Source organism: Eublepharis macularius, chromosome 15, assembly GCF_028583425.1.
Source record: "Eublepharis macularius isolate TG4126 chromosome 15, MPM_Emac_v1.0, whole genome shotgun sequence".
NCBI classification, from domain to species: Eukaryota; Metazoa; Chordata; class Lepidosauria; order Squamata; family Eublepharidae; genus Eublepharis; species Eublepharis macularius.
In genome coordinates this window covers 31,676,276-31,704,147 of record NC_072804.1, presented here as the reverse complement: position 1 = coordinate 31,704,147, position 27,872 = coordinate 31,676,276, and the positions used below count along the sequence as shown (strand labels likewise).

At 45.7% G+C, this 27,872-nt stretch overlaps 1 protein-coding gene across 2 annotated transcripts in view; it reads left to right on the top strand.

Annotated features, from left to right (window-relative positions):
- The first annotated feature begins 6,006 nt into the window (after window positions 1-6,006).
- The window catches only part of MYOM3 (myomesin 3), a 57,356-nt gene continuing 35,490 nt past the window's right edge, over window positions 6,007-27,872 (top strand). Inside the window, exons 1-7 of one of the 2 annotated variants that reach the window (XM_054999779.1) lie at window positions 6,007-6,133; window positions 15,833-15,964; window positions 18,267-18,341; window positions 19,478-19,637; window positions 21,550-21,707; window positions 23,273-23,368; window positions 25,565-25,653. In XM_054999779.1, coding sequence (XP_054855754.1) covers window positions 6,078-6,133; window positions 15,833-15,964; window positions 18,267-18,341; window positions 19,478-19,637; window positions 21,550-21,707; window positions 23,273-23,368; window positions 25,565-25,653 — 766 coding nt within the window. In that variant the 5' untranslated portion in view covers window positions 6,007-6,077. Of the gene's footprint in view, window positions 6,138-15,832; window positions 15,965-18,266; window positions 18,342-19,477; window positions 19,638-21,549; window positions 21,708-23,272; window positions 23,369-25,564; window positions 25,654-27,872 lie in introns of both variants that reach the window. The other variant, XM_054999780.1, reaches the window with a different exon arrangement.

The window sequence follows — 27,872 nt, the reverse complement described above, 5'->3', positions numbered from 1 at the left end:
ATTGGCCATCAGCCCAACATTCTAAACTGCAGGCAGGACACATGCAGTACTCTCAGGACACATTCAATGACGTCCCAGTCATTGAACGTGTCCTGAGGTAAAAAATACACCTCCCCTCTAGGGTTGCCAATCTCCCTGTGGGGCTGGGCTTTCCTGTGTGGCTGGCAGGCTGATGGGTCAGCTGTGGAACTGTGTTCTGAGGTAAAAATTACATCAAGGAAACTGCAGACAGTTGAAGAAAGACAGTACAAGACTCCTGAAAAGGGATTTTATATAAAAATGTTCATGGGGAGATGGTGCATGCTCTTTCTAGGGGCCATTTCAATGTGAACCTCTCACATGAACCTGCCGAAGGGCCCACCACACCATCCCTCCCTCAGTCCAACTTCACCTCACACCTCTTGCAGCCATCATCTCTTACTGCCCCCAAGAAGCCTCCTGGCCGACATTGTGCAAGGAGGAAGCAACTTAAGAGATGCAGCAAAGAAATATGCGCATCGTACTCCTGCGGTGCACTGAGCAGCAGTGGCCAAGTACTAGCAAGTCTCGAGTCCAAGGGAAGGTGACCATCCCTGCAGGCCTGGGCACAGCAGTGCCGACCCTAGCAGACCTAACAGCCATGATATACCCTGATATCGCCACTATTAGGGAGTAGTCCATGGACGGGATGTGCAAGTGTGCCATTCTGACCCCCCAAAACGACAAGGCTGCCATCATTAATGAAACACAACTCCCTCGAAGGGGCTGAAATGGAGTACCGATCTGTGGACTCAGTGGTGCAATGGATGATGCAGCCCACTACCCTATGGAGTTCCTCAACATGCTCAACCCTCCTGGCTTCGAAGCCCACCAGCTTCTCTGCAAAGTGGGGGCTCCAAAGTGGGGCATCAAGCTAGTATGAAACTAAAAATTAAAAAGGACAAGTCTGAAGAATAAAAACTGTGTGCCTAAGAGGAATGAAACTTTTGAAAGAAATATGTTTTTATATGTATGTGAAAAGTAGGGCCGATTCCAGATGGCTAACGTTCACGCGGAACGTCACACCTCGTTGCGGGAAAAATGCGAAATATTGCGTTTCCTTGCGCAACTTTTGCGCGACGTCGTGCAAAACTCGCGTGAGGAAACGCGATATTTTGCATTTTCCCCGCAACAAGGCGCGATGTTCTGCGTGAACTTTAGCCATCTGGAATCAGCCCAGATCAGAATGTTACAGAATTAAGAAAGTTTAAGAAAAAGTGTGGCTTTGGTGACTGGAAACAGTCTCTGATAAGTAGGCTTATTAAAGATTAGGCCTGGAGTTATCCTGAATCAGTTCCCCTTTAGGAAATGGCAACTTTGAAGGGCAGGTTTTATTGCATCACATCTGTGCTGAGTTTCCTCCCCTTCCTCTGTCCTTTCCAGGTACCACCCCCATTTCTCTAGGAATTTTCCAAGCTGGAGTTGGCAACACCTGGGCCGTTTCCCCAGTTGTGTGAGAAGACGCTGTTATTGTGTGAAATCGCGCAAGATGCAATAACAGCATCTTCTTTTGAGATTTCGCTGTTTTCCGGAACAAGGTAAGCCATGTGGAAACGGCCCTGTTGATGTGGAATAGCGTGGTCTGTGATATCAGAGATAAGATCCTCAGAGAACAATTGCTACCTGAGGGAGATTTATCCCTAGTGAAAGTTCTTCAGATCTTCAGGGCTTCAAAGATTATGAAGGCACAGGCCAACAATCTGAATTCAGCTGAAGATGTTGTCCATGGCCTTAATTTAAAGGAGCTAAATGCAAAAAAGTCATCTTCAAAATAGAATTACCTACCTTACATATCATTCAGTATTACTCTGCCCCAAGGGTCCACAGTTCATTGGTTGCTGCTATGGGTGGTGGGCAGGCAAAAACGAAGCACTATCTACTGTAATTAAAAGTTATCAATATTTTCAGGAAGGAGACGTGGCTTGAGGATATTGTGCAGCAGGTACATTAAAGTGATGTAACTTATAAAATAATTTTAATAATGGATAGCCCAGAAAAGCCTGATCTCATCAGGGCCAAATCCACACGCACTCACTATCTGCTTATCTTGCGCAGTCATGGCAGTTGGGTTCATTCCGCTACCATGCTGTGCATCATCACATTCACCCTCCCAGTGCGTCTTCGTGGCGCAATCAGTTCTCCGCACGCCACTGAGTAAAGTGTTATAGTGGGCGGTTCCCTCCTCTGTCGTCAGCGTTGACGCCGCATGTCATTTCCCTTTTTTTTAAAAAAAAAGTTAATTTTGCGCTATACCGATATTCCAACTTTTAAGAAATGGCAAGGTCCCCTCCCCCTTAACTTTGATTGGCCCATTTTTTGCTCATCACAGACCACGTTCTAACAATTGGCTGGTGACATACGCATGCTCCAGGAGCCGTTTCTCTTCCCGCGTAAACTGCTGCTCACTAAAGTAAGTTTTGTGGTATACCGACCTTTCTTTATTGTGCAAATGCGCTATGAAAACCCTTTTTTTTAAAAAAAAAAAAAGGGCCCAGCAAAAACAGATTTCTGCCATTATCACGTGGTATGGAAAGGAGGAGCAATTGTGGCACAGTGATGGCGGGGAACACACAAAATGGGAGTGTGTGAGTATCTGCTTGAACTGCGCCGCAGTTGCGAAAAAGGCGCGGAAACAAAAAGAAAGTGTGGATTCGGCCCAGATCTTGGAAAATAAGCAGGGTCAACCTTGATTAGTAACTGGGGAAAAAATAAGACCAGGGCTGCTATACAGAGGCAGGCAATAGCAAACCACCTCTGTTGGGGTGGAAATATATATTACTAAGTACCTAGGGATGCTCAAGTGAACTTCGTTTCACGTGTCCCCCCTCCAACTTCTCATGCACTCGCTTGCACAGTCACATTTCAATTTGCTCCATGTAAATACACTCATGTGTTCAATATCAGTTCCTCCTCAACTGCTAAAAGTATCCCAGGCTGTTTGTAATTGCAAAACTTCCAGTTTTCCCCCACCCTACATTCATTTATTGAAATGCAAATTTTGACACTTTCTCACCCCTTAAAGAAATGCAGAGGAGCCTAAAGTACTTGCTCTAGTGTCCATCCCTGAGAGTTCTCGCAGCAAAAACAGAGCTAAACTGGAGCTCTGCCCTCCCCTCAGCATTCACAGTCCCTTGCAAATGCAATCACACAAAGGAAGCTCCAGTGAAAGCGGCACACACATGTGCCTAGCAAGAGACATCTTGTACGTGAATTGAGGATCACACAAAATCCTGCACTGGAGCATCTCCAGGTAATTCACAATGTATTTCCATTCTTAGTCTCTTGCCTTGAAAACCCCTGCAGAGGTCACCTTAAGTTGGCTACAACTTGACTGCACTCTCCAGCACCACCATAAAAGTTGCTAAAAGCCTGAGTTCTTGCCAATCCATGGCATTTATCAGCCAAGATACTGGAAGACAGGAGCAGGAATGAAGCTTGTGGATCAGCTTGATGAGATACTGCTTGCAGTTCTCCTATAAAAAATGTTTTTGTTTTGTTTAAATAGAAGCTAAAAATTCTGCAGACGTTTGAGTTCTAGGGCTGCCAACCTCTGCCTCGGACCTGTGGGAGTTATCCCAGAATTACAACTGATTTCCAGACTACGAAGTTCAGTTCCCCAGAAGAAAATGGCTGCTTCGAAGGCTGGACTTCTGCACTTCAGAAACTTCTGCGTCATGCTGGGAATGCCATCATTCCTAGTGCAATGCAGAATGCAGAAAGGTTCTGGAGCGTGTGCATGTGGCGTGCATGAGAGAGTCATAAGTATTCCCACCCCTCCATGCCCTCTCCATCCCCCAGGTTGAGCCTCAGGGACCTGGCAACCCTAGCTGCACTCTGGAGCATCACATCCTCTCTGAACTCCTTTCCATCCCCAAATTCCACCACCCCAAAAACTGCTCTCAATTCTCCAGGAACTTCCCAAAGCAGAGCTGGCAATCCTATGAAGTCTCTCCTGGAGCACTGGTTCTCCAAAGCTCATCCACAGCTTGCCTTGATTATGACCCCTGGATGAAAGAAAAAGAACTTTTCAATCGTTGGCGGATGTGGTCTGCGAGATCCAAGTTATAAAAAATCTCCTATGGGCCATAAAATATGCCCACTTAATACTTAATTTTGTGCTGGGAAGTTACAATATGGTTTCCTCTGATAAAGTTGCTAAAAGATTTCATACAATGACTTCTATAATCCATTGAGCCGCACCCTAAGAAAGGAATGTTTACATCACTGAAATTCCTTTCACAAGGGCAATCAAAGTAAAACCACGTGGCCTTTGCTCCAGTTTTCTCCCTTCCATGTTGTGATAAACATCCTCATGCCTTCTCTTTTATCATATCCAGCAAGTCGGTGTCCCAGTTTAAAGGTCATTTCTTGCTTTTTGCTCAGGTTCCACCAATGGTTTCTGTAGTTTTTCATCCTCGGTGGCCTGAAAATGGAATAAAACAGTGAGACGCCTTAAATAAATAACTGGGAGGGACTGGTCAGAAAGAGCCCAGCCTGTCCTAGTCTTACTAAGGCAAAGTTTTGACAATCCTATGTTGAGAGAGGAACTAAAGTGGCTTACCTCGCTCTCCCTGAGGGTGTGTTTGCTGTCCAAAATGCAGACAACACTCAATGGTATCTGCAGAAACTTTCATCAGTCAAGTGAGCACATCCAACCATCTGTTGATCTGCTCCTTCCAAGGAACGCCAGGACTTTGGACGGGGCACACTGCTCTGCCAGGGGCTACGTTCCAAGCTCTTGATGTGGAATGCTTTTCTGAGCAATTGCCTGGAGATCCCATATCAGCAACATGCCAGATGATGCCACTTGCCCAGTTATTGAAGCCTGGATTGTTAAAAGGAAACCCAAGATCCTGACTCATTGGTCCATGCAAAAAAAAGGAGGAGATTCTCTGTGGATGCTGATAGAAGATGCAGAAAATTCATTACTTCTGCTAGTCCTGTTCTATATCTCCATGTATTGTTAGAGGACGCAGGTTCCGAGTCCTTATAATACATAATAATGGCTTTTTAACCACACATACACCCATTTCTGCTAAACCAAACAGGGGAATGTGATACAAAACCCTCCCTGCACAATCAGATAGCTTCTGTTTAACTACTTGCTCTTCTTCCCACGCATACTCTTCAGCAGTAAAGCTTGAAATGGGGAAGTGGAAATTAACTTGCGAACACACTGTTAGGTAGTGTGATGTACTATTTAGTGTCAGATTAGGATCTCAGAGAAGTGGATTCAAATCTTCACTCTGCTGTGGAAGGTTGCTGGTTGGGGAATTCCTGGAGATTAGAGGTGAAGCCTGCGAGGGTTTGAAGAGGGGAAGTATCTCAGTGGGGTATAATGCCATAGATTCTACGCTCCAAAACAGCCATTTTCTCCAGGGGAACAAATCTTTGTAGCTTGGAGATCAGCTGGAATTCTGGGAGATCACTGGACCCCGACTGAAGGTTGGGAACCCTATGCACTGGCATAAATCTGTGGTTTGCACTTGGATTCCTCTATCATTTCCCTTTCTGTAAAGCATCTCTAAGGTCTTTAGTCGCATAAAAATCTTTGTCTGCTGCTGCCTTCGCATACTGGTTATTCTAGGATCCCACTTACCTACCCCTCCAATAGACCTTCACTTAAACATTTCATTTTCTTTTTTAAAGAGCTATATTTATTTCCATTCTAAGCCACATTTAGCTCTGGAGCCTGAGGTTGCAGAACTGATTGACAGGCATTTGAACCCACGAAGAGGAAAAATTAGATTTTGGGAATCCCAAACGGGGCAGCCACTATTGCCAGTTTGACAATGGCATTCATCCTCTTGACCCAGAGAAGTTTACCCAGGCAGAGCGCTGTTTAAGGACCATAAATCCTTCATGGTTGCTCCATTGTCATTGAAATGACATGAGATAATGCTATATTTAAGGCTGCTGGGTGGGCAGATTACCCCTGGAAACATTCCTGTTGGGACAGTCATTCGTGATGCCATCAAGCAAGGGGAAAGGCATCTCTCCTTTGTCCTTTATCTGTCTTTAGGACTGGCATCTTCACCAATGTGATCTGATTTTTCTGTATGCGGGGTAGACATTTACAAGTCAACACAAGTGTTCAGAAGATCAGTAAAAGAAGGTAGGTGAGTAGATTCCCCCCCCCCCCAAAGCTGTCTCTTGCTTTAAAGATTACTTATGCATTTTTTTCAGTGTATCTTGCATGAAAGAGTGGGAATATATTTTTCTCATCCTTACACGTTGAAAATGTCTGCTGTATTTTAAATTTGATTTTTCATTTATTATGGAAGATAAATACAGTTCATCCCTGTCCTTGAACTGAAAAGAATGCCTCATTCATTTATTTGTTTTTAAAAGTAGGAGCAGGATATTGTTTTTTGTTTTTGTTTAAGCTTAAAAGTCTTAGTGTCAGACTATAGGTCATTCCACTATTTACATTTAGGTAGGGTTCATCAAACCAGGACCTGAAGTTAATTCAAGTATAGTTTCCTATGAAATCTGAATGCCGGTTGGGGTAATCCTGGCTTCTTCTCTGGTCATGCCCTACCAAACAGAGAGAAAGAAATGAAAACAGTATTTGTCAAGGCAAATCAGGGTCAGTCAGTGAGACAAATCCTTCCTTTCACAGGCTAACCAAAATTAAAATAAACATTGTTCTGTGTTACGTTGGAACTAGGAAAGCCAGGCCTTCAACTGTTATCCCCAGGAGCGTTTGGGGAGGGTTGATACAAGGAAATGATGTCTGGTGACATGTGACATCTGCCCGGAAATCTGGATGTGACATCAGCACATCAGGTGATGCATTGCCGAAAACTCCATGGCACTTATGGAGTTTTCAGGGACACCCAAAATATCACCCAACGTGACATCACAAGTGAATCACACGTAGCCAGGCATAATTTCTGGCCCCAAGACTTTCTCCTGCTACTCCAAGGAGCAAGGGCGGGAAGGAAAGGAAAGCTGACTGGCAGGAGGCTTCCTGCTGCAACCATTCCTAGTGAGAACCGAGGAAGGGGGAGACCATAAATGTTACACTGAATTTGGTGGGACGTAAACACTGTATGGAATAGAACCAGGAGAGTGCTACAACATTCAAGAGGTTTTGAACCAGAGATTCTGGGTGAAGCGCTCCAGCTTGTTTACTTTGTGTGGCATTGTGGCAAGGGAACACAAGTAGAAGGAACTGCTGGTTTGATCTGATCTGTGCTGTCCTAGGAAACTTGGCCCTGGAGCAAGCCAAGCTGAATGGCCTATGCTGTACTATAGGGCAGTGCCACAGAGCCACCCACCAGTGCCAACTATGGGTGCTGCACAGGAGGAGGAATATTAGGGAGCTGACACATCTAGGGTGGTGTGGGTCTGTCAGGAAAGGGTGCAAACATACTTACAATGTATATGGTTTAACACTCCGGTTTAAGTTGTAAGTCAGTGCAGGCCTGATTTCGGCCTGCTCTGGGAAAGAATGTCTGGTTCTGCTTAATTACCTGCACCTGCAGTTTCTCTTCTCCAGGCAACTGACCTTGGGACACGGCTGAGAGTGGTCACTCATTACCCATCCTCCCTAATATTCTCAGGCTAGTAATGTTAATTAGTAAAGTGTGCCCTGATTGGCTGAGAGGTCTTGAAAAACATGGCTGCTTTCAGCCCGAAAAGATCTCCGTTCACCATTTTCCATCTGTGTGCAAGAGGAGAGACCTTTGTTTCCATGCCCGAGGCTTCCAGCATTATGGGAACAGTGTGGCATGAACTGGGCTTTCTGGACTTACGGTGAGAACCTCTGCCAATGAGAGAAGCAAAAGAGTTAGTATATGTTAGTTGGTCAGTCAGAACAGGTTAGTTATTTGTTTATGCTTGCCTATGCTTGTTTGGAGTGTTACCTGCCTTGCATTCACTCCCTGAATCTGTCTTTGGTCTTCACAGGGCCATGAGTAAATTGCTCTGTATGTTAAATGATGCCACTGATAGCTTGACAGCTATAGCTGATGTTAATGGCAGCCCAGAATAGATCAGGTGACACCAAAGAGCCAATAGGATCCCTTCTGTCCATATAAAGCTACTGACTTTAGCCAGATTCCTCAGTGTAAGACTGGGCCCTCAGCTTGTGTCTCAAGGGCAGGTTTAGCTGTGCATAGACTACTGTCTGCCCCCAGCCCTGACAGCTGAATCAACATAGCCTGCTGTAAGCTTTTATAGCTCTCTCCACTTGAACAAACAAAAATTAGTAGATGTTTCCCTTGAAACTTCACTTATTTCTTTGAATTCCTCTGTTTAAAAATTGTTTAATTCTGAATTTAAGAAAAAACTTGCATTCTTTATTGAGGCTTCTGAGCTTTTCATATGCCACAGGGATGAAATGTTGCCCTTCCCTGAGGTTTGCTGATGTGAGAATGATAGGAGCATATGTGTTGTTAAGTCTTGAGTATTTTTTGTATGCTGCAACTGTTTTGCCCATGGGCTATTTTAAAATGTGTCACTCGCATTTCAAGCATCCACTGCTTATTAAAAGTATTAGCCTCAGCCAGTCTAATTAAAATAGAAAATATGTCTTCTGAACTTTCCGCTCTTTTATGATTCAAGCATGCCATAAAACTAGAAACCAAATAAAAATATCCTTTAGGTCATGGAGTCGATGGGGTTTCACGGAGTTTGGAAGATGAATTGACTAAAAAGCATTTGAGAGGCCTGATTGTTTCTGAGAGATTCATCCAGATTGGGTGACCAAGGATTGGTATTTAACCAAAAGGTTTGAGCTGCTTTTTCAGGGACTCCATGGCTGATTCCTCACGGCTTACCTGAAGCCGGGACATTACGAAACATGCCGGGAAAAATGCGGAAGATCGCGTTGTCACACAAAACTCACACGAGAAAACGCGATCTTCCGTGTTTTTTCCAGCATGTTCTGCAACGTCCCAGCTTCAGGTAAGCCGTGCGGAATTAGGAGAAAGAGTTAAATCTTAGTATGGGAAATGAGAAAAGAAGCCTTCTTCCCCATTCGGAAGTTTAAACTTTACCCTTTACCCACTGTGTTCTTCCAGTTTCAGTGTTTTCAGAGTCGGAAAGAGTGCCTGAGAGTTAGATACAAGTACAAGTAAAATAAAATGGGACAGAGACTAGCAGACCCGCATGAGAGGAGATCACAGAGCAGAAATAAGAGTTTTGGAAAATGTGTGTGTCACCTCTCCAAAGACCTGCTTGAGGTGGCTCAGAGACTAAAAACAATACAATAAAACCATTAAACACAATTTAGCAAGCAAGAGACATAAAAACAGCATCAATGAATACTCAGTACCCTAAAATGGTATCCATAAAAAAGTTCTCTGACTAGAAGTGGACCATAAACACTGTTTTAAAAGATGGAAACTCCTCAGGTAAAAGCCTGGATAAAAAGAATTGTTTTGGCCTGGAGCTGAAGGATAGTAAGGCTGTTTCCAGATGTCATTAAAGGGACAGCCTACTCACCAAACGCTGCCCACCTTTCCCCTTCATTCCACACATCTCCAATTTTAAAACGGTAGCAGGCTGTTTGGCTTCCATTTTGTCCGCACCTTTTTGGGGACCACAGGAAAGTGTGTTCTCAGAAAACGTGCCAAAAAAACGGAAGCCAAACAGCCTGCTATTGTTTTGAAATCGGATACATATGGAGGTTGAAGGGGGAAAGTTGGCGGCGTTTGATGAGTTGGCTGTCTCTTTAAGGACGTGTGGAAATGGCCAAGGGTAGGTATCAGGCAGGTCTTGAGGGGAGGGCATTGCAAACATGAGACACTTCCACTGAAACATAAGAGACAAGCATAGAGATGTTTCTATCAGTACCTAGAATTTTCTTCAACATTGTTTCAGGACAGAGCCAACTTGGTATAGTGGTTAAAGTGTCAGGCTAGGATCTGGAATGTGCACTTTGCCATGTGTTGTATCCTTAATGATAGCTTTAGGAATAAGGAGGCAGCATTATTTCCAACAGAGGCACACTTTTAATCAGTCCCATTCCTTCTCTCTCTCTAGCTGCAGTTACAACAGCTTTCTTCCTCCTTGCATTGATATCCTTCCTCCCGTCTGTGCTCTTATCTCTGCCCACACCAAATCCTGGTGCAGTCTCAAAAACTGGCCGAGGTTAAAGGAACACAGTTGTCAAAACACCACATCATGGAAGTTCACCTTGTGCTAGTCACACGTGAGCTTTCTCTCAGCCTAATCTACCTACAGGGCCAGCGCGCCCATTGAGGCCAGGTAGGTGGTTGCCTCAGGGCGTGGGGCACCAGAGGAGGAGCTGGGGGCGGGAACGCACGCCACGGAGCTGCAGCCTCCCAGGCCTCCCATTCCGCGCTGCCACTGCCGCCAGCACACGCCCCCAGCTGGGCACAGCAGCCGCAGGCAGGCGTCTGGGGCGGTGCAGGGCAACCGAGCGGGAGAGCTGGAAGGCCACCCATGTGCCATCCCAGCCGCCCGCCGCAGCAATCAGGCCGGCTCGTGTGCACACCTGTGATGACGTCACATGTGATGTCATCATGCAGGCTGGTGTGTGTGTGTGTGTGCGTGCGTGAGCCCAGTCGGCCGGCCACAGGCACTGGAAACCCTAGCACCACTCCTGCCTACCTAACAGGTAGAGTTGCCAACTCCAGGTTGAGAAATTCCTGGAAATTTGGGGGTGGGGTTTGGAAGAGGCAAGGTTTGGGGAGGGAACAGAGCTCACCAGAGTATAATGCCATACCATCCACCCTTCAAAACAACCATTTTCTCCATGGGAATTAATCTCAATTGTCTGGAGATTGGTTGTAATTCTAGGAGATTTTCAGGCTCCACCCAGAGGTTGGCAACGCTCCTCAGGGTTCTTGTGAGGGGAAAAATGGAGGAAATGAGATGGATATACAACACCCTGGACTCCTTAGAGAAAGGGCTGGATAAAAAAAGGCCTAAAATAATGAAAGGCCGTTTTCACATGCACCCATAAGATCACATGAAACTCGTGGAACGAAGCATCTTCCTAGTGCGATTTCCCGGCACGATCCCCTTTAATGGCGTGCTGATGTCAGAAATCTCACCATTAAACGGGGTCGTGCTGGGAAATCGCGCTAGGAAGACACTTCATTCTGTGAGCTTCACACAATCTTCCAGAGACTTTGGCCGTGTGGAAACGGCCAAAGCCATTTTTTCAAGGAATATATAACAACAAATGAGAGCCAGTTTGGTTAGTGGTTAAGAGCGTGGGACTCTAATCTGGAGAACCAGGTTTGATTCCCCACTCCTCCACTTGAAGCCAGCTGGGTGACCTTGGGCTAGTCACAGCTCTCTCTGAGCTCTCTCAGCCCCACCCACCTCACAGGGTGTTTTGTTGTGGGGATAATAATGTCATACTTGTAAACCACTCTGAGTGGGCATTAAGTTGTCCTGAAGAGTGGTATATAAATCGAACATTGTTGTTTGTTGTTGTTATTATTATTAAATAACTATAGAAGGATCTGTAAAAGAGGAAGAGGGGCTGCTGTTGTGAAGCAGGTTCCGCAAATTCTTGAAGGAGGGTGGGAGAGGAATACCCTTTGGGAATGGCCTCCTATTTCACCACTCGGCCTTCCCCAGCCAAAGGAAACTTTCTCCAATTTAAGAGATTCTTCTGCCAGAGGAACAGTCTCTGCTGTCAGAGGAAGGCTCCCGAGGCTGGCAGAAAGCTTCAGCTTTTACACACTGGAGTGTTAGGATCAGGGCTTTTTTTCTGGGAAAAGGGGTGGTGGAACTCAGTGGGTTGCCCTCAGAGAAAATGGTCACATGGCTGGTGGCCCCGCCCCCTGATCTCCAGACAGAGGGGAGTTTAGATTGCCCTCCATGCCGCTGAGCGGCACGGAGGGCAATCTAAACTCCCTTCTGTCTGGAGATCAGAGGGCGGGGCCACCAGCCATGTGACCATTTTCAAGAGGTTCCGGAACTCCGTTCCCCCGCGTTCCCCTGAAAAAAAGCCCTGGTTATGATACAAGTAGGGCTGACCATTCAGGACTGGAAAATTCTTGGAGATTTGGAGGTTGACAGTAGAGAGGGAAGACAATTCAGCAGAGTTGTGATACCATAATGTCCATGCTCCAAAGCTGACATTTTCTCCAGGGCAACTGATCTCTGTCCTCTGGACATCAGCTGAATTCCAGGAGAGTGCCAGACGTCATGTAGAGACTGGCAACCTACAGGCCAATCTCTAAGCTGGAAGTGTCTAAAAAGAGCCTGTCGCTGTTCCCTAAAGAAGAGTGAATAGTAGTGTTTGGCAGCCAATGACTCAAAATGGATGCTAGCCAACAGTTGCTGCCTTCTTTTGCCTTGCCTCCCTTTCTCCACATTTCTGACAATGACTGGCTTCACTCGGCTTGCACAGGTATTTTGGCTGCATGCAGTCAAATTGGGAGAGTGCCACAAAAGGCTATCTTTGATCAAATAAGGACGATTGTTGTTATTAACTTCTCATTACTGGATTATTTTAAAAATACACAGACATAGTATTTGTGTGCCCATAATGGTTTAGGAGATGCCGCTGCACTTCTTGGTCTGCCCAACCTTTCAACTTCAGGGCAAGTTGCCTGTTGAAAAACTAGCATCATGCATAAAATCAGACAAAGATTCTTATAAAAGTCCACCCAACTTTCCCACCAATTAAAAGCTTAACCCTGCTCTGGAAAAAGGAGCTTTAAAAAAAACCCTCAAAGATACTTGGGCAGCAGATGGACACAGATAAAAACAAGGGCAGGCGAGAGAGGGCAAAACTGGTTCAAGGCATTTTGTAGCTCCAGGCAAGCTAGGGTTGCCAGCCTCTAGGTATGACCTGGAGATCTTGTGGAATTACAACTGATTTCTGGAGATCGGTTCCTCTGGAGAAAATGGCTGCTTTCAAGGGTGGACTGTATGGCATTATACCCTTTTTGTGACCTAGAGACTCTCACTCCTGTTCCTAAAGGCTGTACCAAGCCTCTCAAGACCCCTACGAGCCTCTAAGAGCTCTGATCCCGGATTTATGAAGCTCCCCGGTTTCCTGGGTTCATTTGAGTGTGTTTACCTCTTAGGCAAATAATACAGGACACAGGCAGGTAAAATATATTATTGGAATCTATTCAAGAAAGAACACAGGAGTGTATGCAAAGCAGGAATCGCTCTTAAAAGGAATTTAGGCAAGGCATAAAAACAAATAAAGTCTCGCTGTTCTAAATAACTTCTGACTGACTAACATACTGCAGGCTAACTGTCTAAGGCATTCTCTGACTCAGTTCCAAGGCTGGTTAAACTTACCTAAGGCTTACCCAAGAGTCCACACGTGGTAGAGTTCCCAGCCTCCAAGTGGCAGCTGGAGATCTCCTGGAATTACAAATGATCTCCAGGCATCAGAAACACGTTCCCCTGGATAAAATGGCTGCTCTGAAGGGTGATCTCTATGGCATTATACCCCACTGAAACCCCTCCCCTCTCCAAACCCCACCCTCTCCAGGCTCCACCCCCCACATCTCCAGGAATTTCCCAACCTGGACCTGGCAACCCTCACCCATGCCAACTAACTCTAGGCATCCTGGTAGAGTGGCATGGAACTGAGAAGCTCTCTCACATAGCAGATGGTCAGCAATGGCTGAAAAGTAAAGGTTGAAGAGTCTGCCTAAAGACAGCAAGGTTTCTTGAGATCTAGGGGACCCTTGGCCCACCAGCTCGAACCAATCAGGGCTCAATTGGCAGTACGGCTTGTGAAAATCTAGGGACTGCAGCTAGGGCTGAGCAGTTCAACACCAGGCTCCAGCCTGCTTAAGGCTACTTTCTCACAGGAACAAACCAAACCCCAGGTGCATCAATTAACAGAGCTGGGGATTTTCCAGTAAACAGGCCTAGTGAAAAGTTTGCAGGCACAGAAGCCTTAACCAAAGTTTCAAATCCTAGCATTCGGTATGAGCTGGTAGAAGGCCTGGTCCTTACAACCCTCCCCAGGCTCCACTCTCGAATCTCCAGGAATTTCCCAACCCAGAACTGGCAAACCTAAGACATACCCATCACATCTTAGAATCATACTGATGCTGGTTGGGTCCAAACCAAGTTCCTGTGTCATTGCCACAGAGGCTTGTCTTGAATTTGGTTGATGGCCGCACAGGCCCAGCAGAAGATGCCAGCCTGTGTCCACTGATGGCTGGGAGAGAGCTGAGCCCCCATGGCTCCCTAAGCAGTAACTTTTGTGCTGTGGCCAGAGAATCAGCCCAATGCGAGGGGAAAGGACCACTTTTGAGCAAGCTGTTCTTCCCCCCACTTTTGCTCTTGTATGGATTCATGTACCTGTAGGATTGCCAGCTCTGGCCTGGGAAATTCCTTGAGATTTGGGGATGATAGGGTTGCCAACTCTGGGTTGGGAAATTCCTGGAGCCTGGGGAGGGCATGATTTGAGGAGGGGAGGGACCTCAGCAGGGTATAATGCCATAGAGTCCACCCTCCAAAGCAGCCATTTTCTCTAAGGGATCTGATCTCTGTAGTCTGGAGACTGAGAGGTTCCCCCTCCCCAAATACTTATCGGATCCAAAGGTTGTTTCCTCTATTTCTTACTCTTTGAAATCTGCTCCAGATAGCTGGAGGGAGGGCGGGGAGATGACTTTAGGACTGACATGAGCCACCTCTTAATCAAGATGGCGTGTAGGCAGGAGTGAAGTGGGTAGTGAAAATGGCACCGGAACAAGCCAAGCTAAGTGCCCCCTCAGCTCAGCAGTGGAAAAAATGGGTATTCACTTGCCCATTGCTTCCTTCTGAAACCTGGCAGCAGAGCAGGAAAAGACAGTTGGTGAGCTGACAACTATTACCATTGCTGATGAAGGGTCTGAGCCACGTGCCCCCGCAAGGCTCTGGCAGGATTGCTAGAGCTTGGTGTGTTTCTTCCTTGCCTCCAGCAGCCCTCTAGGGCAGTGGCACTCAGGAAAATTTCCCTATAAGTCAAATGGCCAGTCCACCCCTGCACATAGCCCTGCTCTGAGGTGATGGGTTTTGCTCTATGATTGACAAAAGGATTAGCTGGTCAGTGCTGTGCAAATTTTGCTAAAGCAGGAATCTTTATGTGCTTCTGTAGTATGTGCTTCTGTAGTAAGTTCAGTGGTGAAATTACGGTCATCTAGATGTTCAGGCTATCCTGTGGAACAGCCTGCCCGAGGAGGTCAGGAGAGCCCCCACTCTCCTGGCTTTCTGCAATCGATGCAAAACTGAATTATTCAAAAAGCCTTTTGTATTGTAGGGAGGGGTCTCAGATCCTCCGCTAATGAGTTAGGGACCATAGACTTCAGCACTATGTCGCCTTACATCCTATCAGTTGCTTTAAATATGCGCGCCTATGTCAGCCCTAGAATTGCTTATGTTCTGTTTCAGCATTTCTTCAACTCTGTATTGGAGTCTTCCTAATGTTATGTCTTTGTAAACTTGGCCGTTTCCACACTTCTTACCAGCCATGGACAACAGTGTTTTCCTGGCACGATTTTGCACGAGAACTGGAGTTATGATGGGAAATCGCGCCAGGAAGATGCTGTCATTATGGGAGCTTTGCACAATGTTCCGCAGCTGGTAAGAAGTGTGAAAATGGCCCTTGTGTTTATTTACCCTATGGTATTGTTTATAAAATTGTCTTTGATACTGACTGTACTAATCTCATACTGCGTAATCCGCCTTGAGTCTCGGTGAGAAAGGCGGACCATAAATGACAAAAATAAATAAAGAGGAGGGGGATGCTCAGGTAGTCTATCTGAATATGATTGTGTATGTGCCATTGTAACTGGGTAAACCTCTTATCTTGTGCTGTCTGTCTTGGTTGGATTTATTGAATGCATCATGCTGCTATTCCCTGCAGGGAAAATTCCCCTGAATCTCCCGTCATGGAAACACGAACCTTGTTCCACCATAGGGAGGAGGAGCAAAAGGAAGAGAGGCATCGAACTTTGCAAATGACATCTGCCACAAGGAAGACCAAATTCAGGAGCAGGTGAGCCAAGTGCGGAGGAGGACAGAACAACACACCCAAGAGTCAGAACAAAAACAGAGTGAGGAGTCTTAAGACATCTTAAAAACTCATTGTTTTATTGAAGCAAAAACATGTACTAGTGTTGTCAACCTCCAGGTGGTGGCTGTGGAGATCTCCCAGGATTACAACTGATTTACAGGCTAGAAAGATCAGTCCCCCTGGAAAAAATGACTACTTTGGTGGGTAGAATTTATGGCATTAAACCATGCTGAGGTTTCCCTCCTCCCCAAGCCCCACCCTCCCCAGGCTCCACCCCCCAAATCTCCAGGAATCTCCAGTGCATTAAACCCTCATGGCTTTCTTCAGCTGACAGGAGGCTCCTCGCCAGTCAGCTGAAGCAAGTGTGGGGGTTTAAAAATTAAAGTGCCCCTTTCCCTGCAGCTTGCAAGCCACATGGAAAGGGCCGCTTTAACTTTTAAACTTGCACATACCCTTCCAAATCCGCCTTCCAAAATGGCCATTTCCTTCTGGAGAACTGATCTCTGCAAGATGCATTGGGTGAAGCCGGCAGTGGGGCGTTTGAAACTGAAAGCGCTTCTTCTTCTGCCACTCATGAGTGGCAGTAGAAGGAGGGCTTTCAAATGACCCCGCACACCAGCTTCACCCAATGCATTGGATGTGTTTCTCCCTCATTTCCCTCTTGAGAGTTCCACCACCTCTTTTCCCAGAAAAAGAGCCCTGGTTGCAGTACTCCACTGACACATCTACACTGCCAAGTATCAGACAGTAGAAAAAAGCTCATACCCTATCACAAATTCTGTTAGTCTTCTAGGTGGCAGATACTCGCCCTGGGTGAGCTATTTTCTACAATTTCAGCACTGCTATTCATCATCAGTCTTATTTGATTTGGGCAGATTTGCCTACCCATCAGCTGAAAATATTATAATGGAGAAAAAAAAGATTCCTCCAATGTACTTTATTGTAATGGGTTCCATAACGTGTTTTCCTTGCAAGGAAAAAAGTGGGGTATTAATATTTTGAACAAATGAAACAGGAGGGTTTTCTGTCATGCTTTGGTGCTAATGGAGGCCTTCTTGCTCTAGGGGAAACTGCACTGTTAGCAGATCTGCAGGATCCAGCCCAATGCCATGCTGAGGGTTTTCTTCAGCTGTTAGTGAAAAATGTAAACAAACTAGAGTTGCCACCTCTGGGTTGGGAAATTCCTGGAGATTTGGTGGTGGAGCCTGGACATAGCAGGTTTTGGGGAGGAACCTCAGTGGGGTATAATGCTGTAGAGTCCACCCTCCAAAGCAGCCATTTTCTCCAAGGGGCTCTCTATCACCTGGAGATCAGTTGTAATTCCAGGAGATCTCCAGCCACCAGCTGGAGGCTGGCAATCCTAAAACAAACAAACAAAATCTATCATGAGAAAAACTCTCTGAAAGATTTAATACAACTCCTCTCAGTTCTTCAAGTACATCCATTTCTTAATGACATCTGGAAAAGAGTATTTCTTCTGAGGGGAAAAAATGTTTAATCTTTCTGGGATAGGCCTGAAATTTCTGGAAGGGCAAAGACCTAATTTCTCCTGTCCTCATGGCCTTGATCTTTATCATTTAATGAGCGCTGGTGTGCTGTTTTGGAGAGCACCTCCTTATTTCAGCCAATTAGTCACAAACCTGGAGAAAGCTATCCCACCATAAGACAAATGGGTTCCTTTCATCTAATGCTTCATGGGAATTCACTGATGTTATGGTATATGGTCAGGGATATGCATCCCCTAGACGTGCATTTGTGTGAATTCAGACAAAATCTCTCCAGTATAGCCTGAACATAAGGGAGAAGAGCTTCCTTCTGCCACTACTCATGCCTAGATGCTGCTTACTTAGGTTTGTACACTTCATTATGTGCCCAATCTGGGCAATGAACAGCATAGGCAGATACAAGGGGAGCTGTTTGACAAAGGGACAAGACTCCTGGTGCAAGTTTGGAGGTACTAAAGGCCTTGAAGATTTATGAGAGTTTATTTTAGGGGAAATAATTAGGGCACTCACACATAAGTTAACTCATTTATTTCTTTTATTTTACCTCATTTATACCTTTCTCCACAGTGGAGACCCAAATTGTTCTCCTTATCTCCATTTTAGCCTCACAACAATGAGGCAGGTTAGGCTGGGAGTGTGTGGCCGTGCCAGTATCACCCCAGTGAGCTTCCACGTCAGAGTGGGAGGATTCAAACCTGGGGCTCCTAGATCCTAGTCTAATGCTCTAACCACTCCCAATTTTGCAACATATTTATTTGGTTATGTTTGCTTGTTTGCAGCGAGGAAGAAGAGGGCTTCACACTTTCCGATCTCTCCATTGCATCTGCTCTTGCCTTGACGTCAGAAGTATCATGGTATGTCCTAGCTTGCTAAATACAAGTTTTCCAAAAATCCAAAGCAAAATTTAACAATCCTAAGTGTGTTTACTCCAAAACATTGTTTCACAGAGTTTAATTAATGATACATATTCTCAGTCAAGCAGGCATAGGGCTGCAACCTGCATTAAACTATTTGACTTAATTACTCAACCATCTTTGTCAGTTTGTACACAACTGCCAAGTCTGTGTGTGCATCAGTGTATGTGAAAAGTGACTCATGGCCACAAATTTGCATACTTTTTTGCCATAATTAGTTATCTATGTGAATTTTCTGGTGGTAAATCCGGAAGCATGACCCAACAAGAATCATAGATTCATCCCATAAAATGTAAGCACATAATGTTAACATCTGCATATATAGTCTTCAATGAGATTGCTTGTACAGAAAACCAATGAATACAAATCCAAAGAAGAGACCCCTCCCCCGTACCCGACACCCACAAATTTCTATGAGACTGGGTGAAGAACTGGACTATGGCCATGCATGACTCTAGTTAATATTCTTTTATTGGGACTTCCAATTGATGTAAAGCCACATGGCTATGAGTGGCGCAAAGAGTGTAGATATGCACCCATGCAAATGCATTTGTAACTGAGGTCTTGCCTTCGGCAGGCTTTATCTAAGGAAACACCTCAAAGGTAAAAAGGAACAAACTTATAGTTGATGGCCAAGCATGAGCCCAAGAGCCTGACGGGTAATGCCAGAGAACTGGTGCAGACAGACCCAGCTTGCGTCCTCTGTGTTGACATGCAAAAGCAGCCGAAGGCCTAGGAGGTTATCTAGGGTGCCAGAATTGAGTGGTACTAAAAGAGTTAGAGGGCCACAGAAACCCCCAGGAGTCCTGAGTGCAGAGCAAAGAGGGGGAGACACCATTATTCCTTCTATATAGGTCTACCCTGCCTACTCACTATGTTCAATGGGATTTACTTACAGGCAAGCACACTTGGGATTGCATCTCTTGGAATGAGCCAGTTGGCATTTCACTATGTTTGTGTATATCCGTTGAATGGGTTGGGGGCAAAGTTATAGTTTGCCGAGGGTGCATAAAAACCTTGGGACAACCCTACTGATGTGTAAGCAGGGAACTGTGTTTGATGCTTATTGTCTACAGGGAATCCAAGATAAGGCAGGAGGCTGCCATTCTGGAGATAGAAAAGAGGGGCCAGAAGAGGGTCCGGTTTGGGAATGAGATGGAGAAGTTGGAGAAAGACGTCATTCGAAACTGCCGGTTCTTGCGGGTGAGGGCAGACAAGAAGGCCCTTCGGAGGAAGGTGAGAGGAGGAGTTCCTGGGCGTTAAAATGGATTGTTTGGATTACTGATCGAACAACAGGAGCCATGACTCAGGGACAGAGCACTGGCTTCGCATGCAGAAGGTCCCAGGTTCTGACATCCTGGAGAGCTGCTTCTGGTCAGAGTAGGCAATGCTGACCTTGTTAGACCCACGGCCTGACTCAACAGGAAGCAGCAGCATCTGTTCAGTGTTGGCTTTTCAATTCATGCAGCAATGAAAACGAGGTAAAATCCTGCGGACAGAGTGGCTGGAGTTGGAAAGCTACTGTCAGCAAACCATTATAGAATTCCAGCTGCAGTTCTTCGCCTTATTTTCCAATTAGTTTTGAGCCAGTCTAGATGCTTCCATAAATTGCTCCACAAGGGGCCCCAGGGCCACAACTGCATGGAGGAAGTAATTCTGACTTAATGCACGCGTGGGTATAACGGCTGCTTCCTGCTTGTGATTCTTGTCTGTGCAGGAGCAGGGGAAAGACGCATGTTCCTCCATGTAGCTGCATCCCCAGGGCTGCTGAGGCTGATTTGCTTAAAGTGATTGACAGATGCCTGAACTGCCCCTTTGATTACTGGCAAAGGATTATGGGAGTTTTGGCAAAACATGAATGTGTTTTTCTTATCTGCTGATCAGCAACACTTACCTAAGTCCACACAGGCAAGAGTCAGTGGTATATACCTGTTAGGAAGTGGCCCCTTTTGGCTGCTTTAAGCCTCAGAAATGAACAAAGAACAGGCACCAGTCTTTTTCCTTATCTGAGCTTTTCAGACAAGGATATAGGGAAGTGTTAAACCCCTCCTTTCTCCAGCACTGAAGTCCTGATTTTTGCATCTAAAAATTCATACCTGGGGATCCTGTCAAGGATCCTTAGCATGTCATGAAGTTTGGCTCTAAAATTTGTCAAGGGGTCACAAGTGAGCTGGAAAAAAGATTGCAAGACACAAAATTTTGTGTTGGATCCAAAAGAGAATTTCCACAGACAGAAAGGGGGGATTTTCACTGATTCCCTCTTCCTGCAACAGACCTCCAACAAAGTTTCTGGGCAAGTTCCGGGACAAGAAACACGCACCCCATGAATGGATTTCCCTTCTGTCTGCAGAAATCCTCTGTGGAATCCAAGTTGATTTCATAAAACATGGAAATGTTTCTTCATTTGCAAACAATGTGAACACTTCAAGTTGCCTTACACTGGGCCAGTCCTTTTGTTCTATCAAGGGCAGTATTGTCTCCTGTGGCTGGCAGAAATTCCTCAGGGTCTTAGGCAGAGGTCTCTCTCATCACTTCTAACCTGATTCTTTTAAGCAAGTAGATTTTCTCCCTCTGCGCTACAGTCCCTCTTTTGTGTATCAATGAAGGTAGCCAGGCCTTAAGAAAAACTGATATTCTCTTTGACTCATCAATGAATACGGGCTGCCAGTTTAAAAACAATTAGCAAATACCCATCAACTCCTGGGCCAATTCCAGGTGACTAACCTTAAGGCGCTTCATGCCGCCCTCTTCCGGATCGCGACGGGGAAAATGCGAAATAGCGCGTTTCCTCGCGCAAGTTTTGCAGAGTGATGCAGAAAGACGGTAATATGTATGTACAACACAATAAATGAAAACAGCTACACAGCAAAGAAATGTTACATCCCCCTCTGTAATCCCTAAAATAGGATCCATAGTCCATGCAGACCGAAAATCAGAAAAAAATGTCCTCATGCAAGCAGCAAGGGCCATTGGTTACTTTAAGCACCCGAGGCTGCTCCATGAGCTACCTTCAAAGGCCACAGAGAACAAAATATGTAGCCAGCTTATTTTGCAGAAGGGTGTTAGACCTGCCTGTTCTGTTCCAGCAGATGTATTTATAGAACAGAAAGATAAAAGGTTTTAAAACTGACTGTGGTCCTTGTCCTAGGCGGAAGCAAAGGCCCAGCGTGAAAAGGAGGTCATGGAACTGCTATCTTGCCGAGCGCCCATGTTCTGGATCCCGCTCCGAGCTCATGCCGTCTGGGAACACATGAGCGTCAAACTGGAGTGTACAGTTCTGGCCTCTCCACTTCCAGAAGTGACCTGGTAAGTGGGCAGTGTTGCCAATTCTGGAATCTCTGCATAGTTGACCTCAGGAGGCCAGATTAACAGAATCAAGTAATAATTTTTTCCCCTAGGACAGTAACGTTTCAGGCTGCAAGTGAGAAGGTGGGATGTTTGAATTAGTCTGGCTGATAACTATTCCAAGAGCGCAGAAAAAGCACAGGCTTCGCGGCAGCATCCTACCTGTGTGTAGGTTTGCTCATTTTAGGGGTGTGGGCATTGAACCATAGAACACCCACCACCGAAGTCAGTGGCCATTTCCACACTACTCACCTTCAATCGGAATGCCGTGGAACGTTGCGAAAAAAACATGGAAGATAGCGTTTTCTTGTGTGAGTTTTGCGTGACATCGTGCAAAACTCACGCGAGAAAACGCTATCTTCTGCGGGGTTTTTGCAACATTCCGTGGCGTTCCGATTGAAGGTGAGTAGTGTGGAAACAGCCAGTATGTGACACTGAAAGTTAGCTGTTTCTTTCTGCTGGAACACTTAAACAAACCGAAAATTGTATGTTCTAAGTGTTTACCTATAAAGGTAACAGGGCTATAGTATAACAGAATAATCAAGGAAGACGCTTTATAATGGGAAATACCACTGTGTATTGGACGTATTATCAGTTTGCTGCTCAATACTCTGTTACGTTTTGGTTTCTACTCATGAAATACCATTTTCTTTCATTATATCCACACTCTGTTATCATGCATTAATATGCCATGTTTGTTCAGATTTTGGTAATCCTAGGCCTAGTACTTTGCTCATTAAATATGTCTCCTCGTATTGATTGTACCCACCCACACTGTGCATATTAGATGCCTCTTCATATGGAATGTTAACCAACTTACCCTGTGTAATCTACTTGGAGTCTCAGTGAAAAAGGCAGACTATAAATATAGTAAGTTAATAAAGAAATAAAAGATTTTTGTTGTTTCCTGTTAACACAAAGATAAGTTTAAGATAAGATAACAATAACCTAGGTAGGCAAAACTGAACCTTTAAAATAATTACATCAACTGGAACTGCCCTGAATTCCACCTCTGTACCCCCACCCCCCACCCCAACAAGCAATGCAAGACATTTTGCCACCCCAGATGTCTGAGGTAAACTATTTGAGCACAGACACTTCCGTGACTTTCAACTGGGTCTTTCATGGGGTGCCGTTCTCAGACCAAGCATTGGCAATCTTGAAAATATCACAGATATCACCATTATGGTTGCTCATACATTCAAGCTGGCCCAACAGCACCTTCCATACTGCAGAATTTGCCTCTTGGGTGAAATTCATGGTATAAGATCCAATAGGGCAGAATGGTTAAATTTTGAATAATGCGATCTAGGTTTAAATCCCTGTTCAGTCACAACTCTCATTGACTGAATTTAAGTCATTCACTAGCCTAATCTACTTTACATGATGATAATGAGAAAAAATGGAGAGAGGAGAACCATTTATTCCTCCCATCACTTTTTGAAGGAATGACAGAATAGAATGAAATAAGCATTGTGCTAATATTTACGCTCTGTTCATTTCTCTCTTCCTATACTGCTTCCAAGGTATAAAAATGGAGTTCGTATTGACCCCCGTCTAGCTCCTGCAGGGAAATACAGAGCGAAGAATGAGTTTGGAATGCTCACACTGGACATTAGCAGGTAATGTATTTGCTAAACAGCTGGGGAAGTCTAACATTGTAACCTGTCCTTCAAATGCAATTGGAGACATTCAAACTTTTTGGATTTGGTGCACTAAGAAAGTACCTTAGCTATCATCTCTCTGCTTACATGAGGAAGATTTTCAAAAGGACTTCATGAGCAGACTCTGTACTGGGTCAGCCCATTAATCTACCAATGACAGTCTTTTCTGCCTGGTGGCAGGTTTTAAGGTCTGGGGTAGAGCTTTTTCCTGGTCCTTTTTAACTAGAGATGCTGGGGATTGAACCTTCTGCATACAAAACTAATGCTTCACCACTCAGCCACAGCCCCTCTCATTCCTACCTGTCCCACATGGTTGTGGGACAGGTAAAGGTGGCGCATCAATCAGGCAATATAGAATGAACAATGCAGACAGGAAGGGCCTTTATTCGTAGTCTCCCCCTGCATCATGGACCACTGTTGCTTCCTTTTGGCTGTTACTATTTGTTGGCAGAGTACCTATGAGGCAGTCAGGATGCTGAACAACAAAACAACAAGATTAAGAACAACAAAAGCTTTATTTATGGAACTAACAAACTGGACAGGGAAGAGAAGAAATAAGCCTTGCTAGGTGAAAGAGTTGGTAGAGAGTTCTGAGAAGAAAAGCTCCAAGACTGATGTTCTGCAGGACAGGAAAAAACCCTTTATTAGAAAGAAGACACAGTCCTGTCCCAGTAGGGTTTGCAGCCCCATGTAGGATCTTCTCCTGAGTCGTTGCCTTGATGAATGTTTGCAGAATTCCTTACCTGACCTATGAATATCTGCAGCCAGAATCCATTTGAATACAATTAAGGAACAAGACTGAATGCAACACACCCTCTTTTTGTTTTTATTTGTAACTATAACTGCAGCTCCTCTTTGTCCTAAGATGTCCCTCTGGGTATATTTATGGTTAGGGAATGATGGGCCCCAAAGTCTGGATGGCAGTTTGTAGCCCAGTGATCTCGAGGGTGCCCATGGACACTTCCACCAGCGTGGCTATGGGTCCCCCCCTTGTTCTTCCCTATGGCAGAAAGCCAGTCATGGCTTTCCTTATATTGGAGCAGGAGGCACTTCAGAAGAGCCCAGGAGACAATGCCTGTGCATCTGCAGGGAGCACCCATTTGGGAAACTGCTGTCTCCATCATTAGGAAGACGCTTGGCTTGGAACCCCCCAACATTTTGTGGAACATTCCAAGGTTGTGTGATTGGCCCTACCTAGAGTTGCCAGCTCTAGGTTGGGAAATGTCTGAGGATTTAGGGGCAGTGACTGGATAGGGCAGAGTTTGGGGTGGGGAGGGACCTTGATCGTGTATAGTGCAAGAGTCCTCCCTCCAAAGTGGCCATTTTCTCCAGGGGAACTGAGCTCTGTTTTCTGGTTATAATTCTGGGAGACCTCCAGGCCTCACCTGAACATTGGCAACCTTAGCCCAATTGCATCTTCCTGGTTGCCATCCTCCAGGTGGGGTCTGGGGATTGTCCAGAATTACACTTGATCTCCGAATGACACAGATCAGTTCCCCTGGAGAAAATGTTTGCTTTGGGCAGCGGACTCTAGGGCATTGTACCCCACAGAGGTCCCTCCCCTCCCTAAACCTTGGTCTCCCCAGGCTCCACCCCAAAATCTCCAGGAATTTCCCACTCAGATTTGACAACCTTGCTCCGGGGGTGTAAGAGACAGAATTGGCAGGAGAGGTGTACATAGTCAGGAGGGCAAGAAAGCAGGGCTTTTTTTCAGCTGGAATGTGGTGGAACAGAGTTCCGGCACCTCTTGAAAATGGTCACATGGCTGGTGGCACCACCCCCTGATCTCCAGACAGAGGGGAGTTTAGATTGCCCTCTGCGCTGTGGTGTGGAGGGCAATCTAAACTCCCCTCTGTCTGGAGATCAGGGGGCGGGGCCATCAGCCATGTGACCTTTTTCACCGAGGGCTATTTAAACTTTTAAAAACTCCCTCCTTGTTCCAGCTGACCCAAAATGACATCATTGTGCAGTCCTGAGTTCCACCACTGAGTTCCACCACCACTTTTCCCAGAAAAAAAGCCCTGCAAGAAAGGATGTACTTTGTGCATTGACTTGAAATACCTGTTTAATTTTTAGCAATAAGGAAGGTCTTAATTCAGTCTACAGATGCAGAAGGAGTCTCTTGAGGCCACCTTAATGTCCTTCTTTCCCCAGATGCTCCTTGGACGATTCTGCTGAATACAGTGTGGTTGTGAAAAATCCATATGGCGAGGCCTACTCCTTCGCAACAGTTCTTGTCAGGAGTAAGTCTGGGGATTCTCTTTTCTTCCTAAAACGCTTTCCTGGGACATTTTGTTACAGATTCTTTATTGCAAAATTTTCATATGGAAACATAAAGAAATTCCCCCTAATAAAAATGAAATTGGAAATGGGTTTCCCCAAGGGCCAAATCACATCAGCCTGTCGTTATAGTAACGCCTCATGGTGACAAAGGAAATCTGTAATATGAACCAACAGCAAGGTGATTATCACCTTGTTTACCAGGCCCATGTTCGTTCTGCCCCCTTCATTCTTCTGCGGATCCTGATAATCCCCTGAGGTTTCCCCTTGAATTTTGTTTTTTTTTTTATTTTTTTTATTTTTCATAACTACAAAACACTACACCAGACTATCACAAGGAAAGGGAAGAGGGAAGGGACAAAGGGGAGTGGAAAAAGAAAAAGGGGGGGGAATGAACTACAAACACTAAACACTACACTTCAATGTTTCCCTTCATACTGTCATAATACAAAAATAGCTCCATAGAATAATGATGGAGTGGTTAATCATACAGAGAATAAACATTTCAAATTCTGATTAAACTTTCCTCCCCCTTCTGGGTCCCGGACGCAATTCTCTCTGTGCAACTGCTGTTGCAATGCTCTCCTCTTCCCCCCCCCCCTCCGGCTCCTCCTTTTCTTCGTTCTTGGTGCAGCAGAATTCTGGGTTTTTATTCTCAAAATCCTTTAGTTGATCTTCTGATAATATCTTATAGGCCTGATCTTTATATCTGAACCATATTCCTTCCGGGAATAACCATTTGTACTTTATTCCATGGTCCCTCAGAAGAGCTGCAAACTTTTTATATTTAAAACGCCGTTTCCGGACTAGAAATGGAACGTCCTTCAAAATCTTGACTTTCAAACCCATAAAGTCCAAATCCGCATTGTATGAGTTATATAGGATGGTGTCCCGAATCTTTTTAGTTGAAAAGTCAATAATGATCTCACGAGGCAACTGTCGCTTTGTTGCATATTTTGAAGAAGCCCGACGGACCTCCAAAATGGCGCTTTTAACCTCTTCTTTAGTCGTCCTCGCGGGTGTCGCCAGTAGTTCCGAGACCAAATCCCACAGATCCTCATTTTCCTCCTCTTTCACGTTTTGGAGACGCAAAATTGACTGCGTTCGTTCCACTTGTAGCCCGATCAGTTGGTTCTCCACCAACTTCAACTCCTTTTTTGTAGCCTTCACAAGTGACGCACTTTCCAGAGCAGACTTTTCTGCCCCCCCCGCTGCTGCCTTAATGGTTTTCACCTCGCTTTCAATTAAGCCCACCCTTTGATCAGTTTCGTTCAGCTTGTCAACAAAGGGTTTTATAGCTTCCACCACCGCCCTGCGCACCAATTCTTCGAGCGACTCCCCTTTCTGCAAGGTGGCCGAGATTGACTTACCGAGAGCGGGACTTTGCTTCTTTGCTGCCATTTGGGGGGGGGCGCCAACAAAATTCTGGAACTCCACGAAGGGGAAGAGCGAGTCTTCTTCAGATCAACCTCTCCTTCACAAACGCTTGTAGAACAGAAGGGATTCGCTTGTTTACAGGCTTCCGCCTGTTTCTTTTACTTGCCGTTTCTCGTTGCCCGGCGGCACTCGAGGCGCCGCGCACATCTGCCGGCCTCCATAGGGACAAACGGGCAATTCCCTCCCCGCATTGATTTCGGGGAGTTCTTCCCGCTGCGTCCCGGACCCTGGCTCCCTCCCTGGGAGTCCTGGGGGCTAATCCTTGCAGATCAGCCGCCCGGTCAGGGTGCCCGGTCGTTTCCTCCCGGACCAGCCGAGAGGAGCGTCCGGCATGGCTGAGAAAACGAAACCGACTTCCCCCCTTGAATTTTGTTATTGAATAAAAAACAGGACCTGACAGAGCCTGAAGCATGTTAGAAATCTGACCACATGACACACTTGGGCCGATTCCAGACGGCCCTCTGCAATCCAAAACGTTGCGCGTTGTCGCGCGTCATCACGCGGGAAAACGCGAAATATCGCGTTTTCTCACGCGAGTTTTGCGTGAGGTCGCACAAAACTCGCGTGAGAAAACGCGATATTTCGCGTTTTCCGCGCGATGACGCGCGACAACGCGCAACGTTTCGGATTGCAGAGGGCCATCTGGAATCGGCCCTGAACTCATGCCACATAATTCCTCTCTGCTTGCTCAGCTACTCTCTCTTGAACCATTTGTTTCCTTATCCGCTTAAGGATTGAGAGAGAC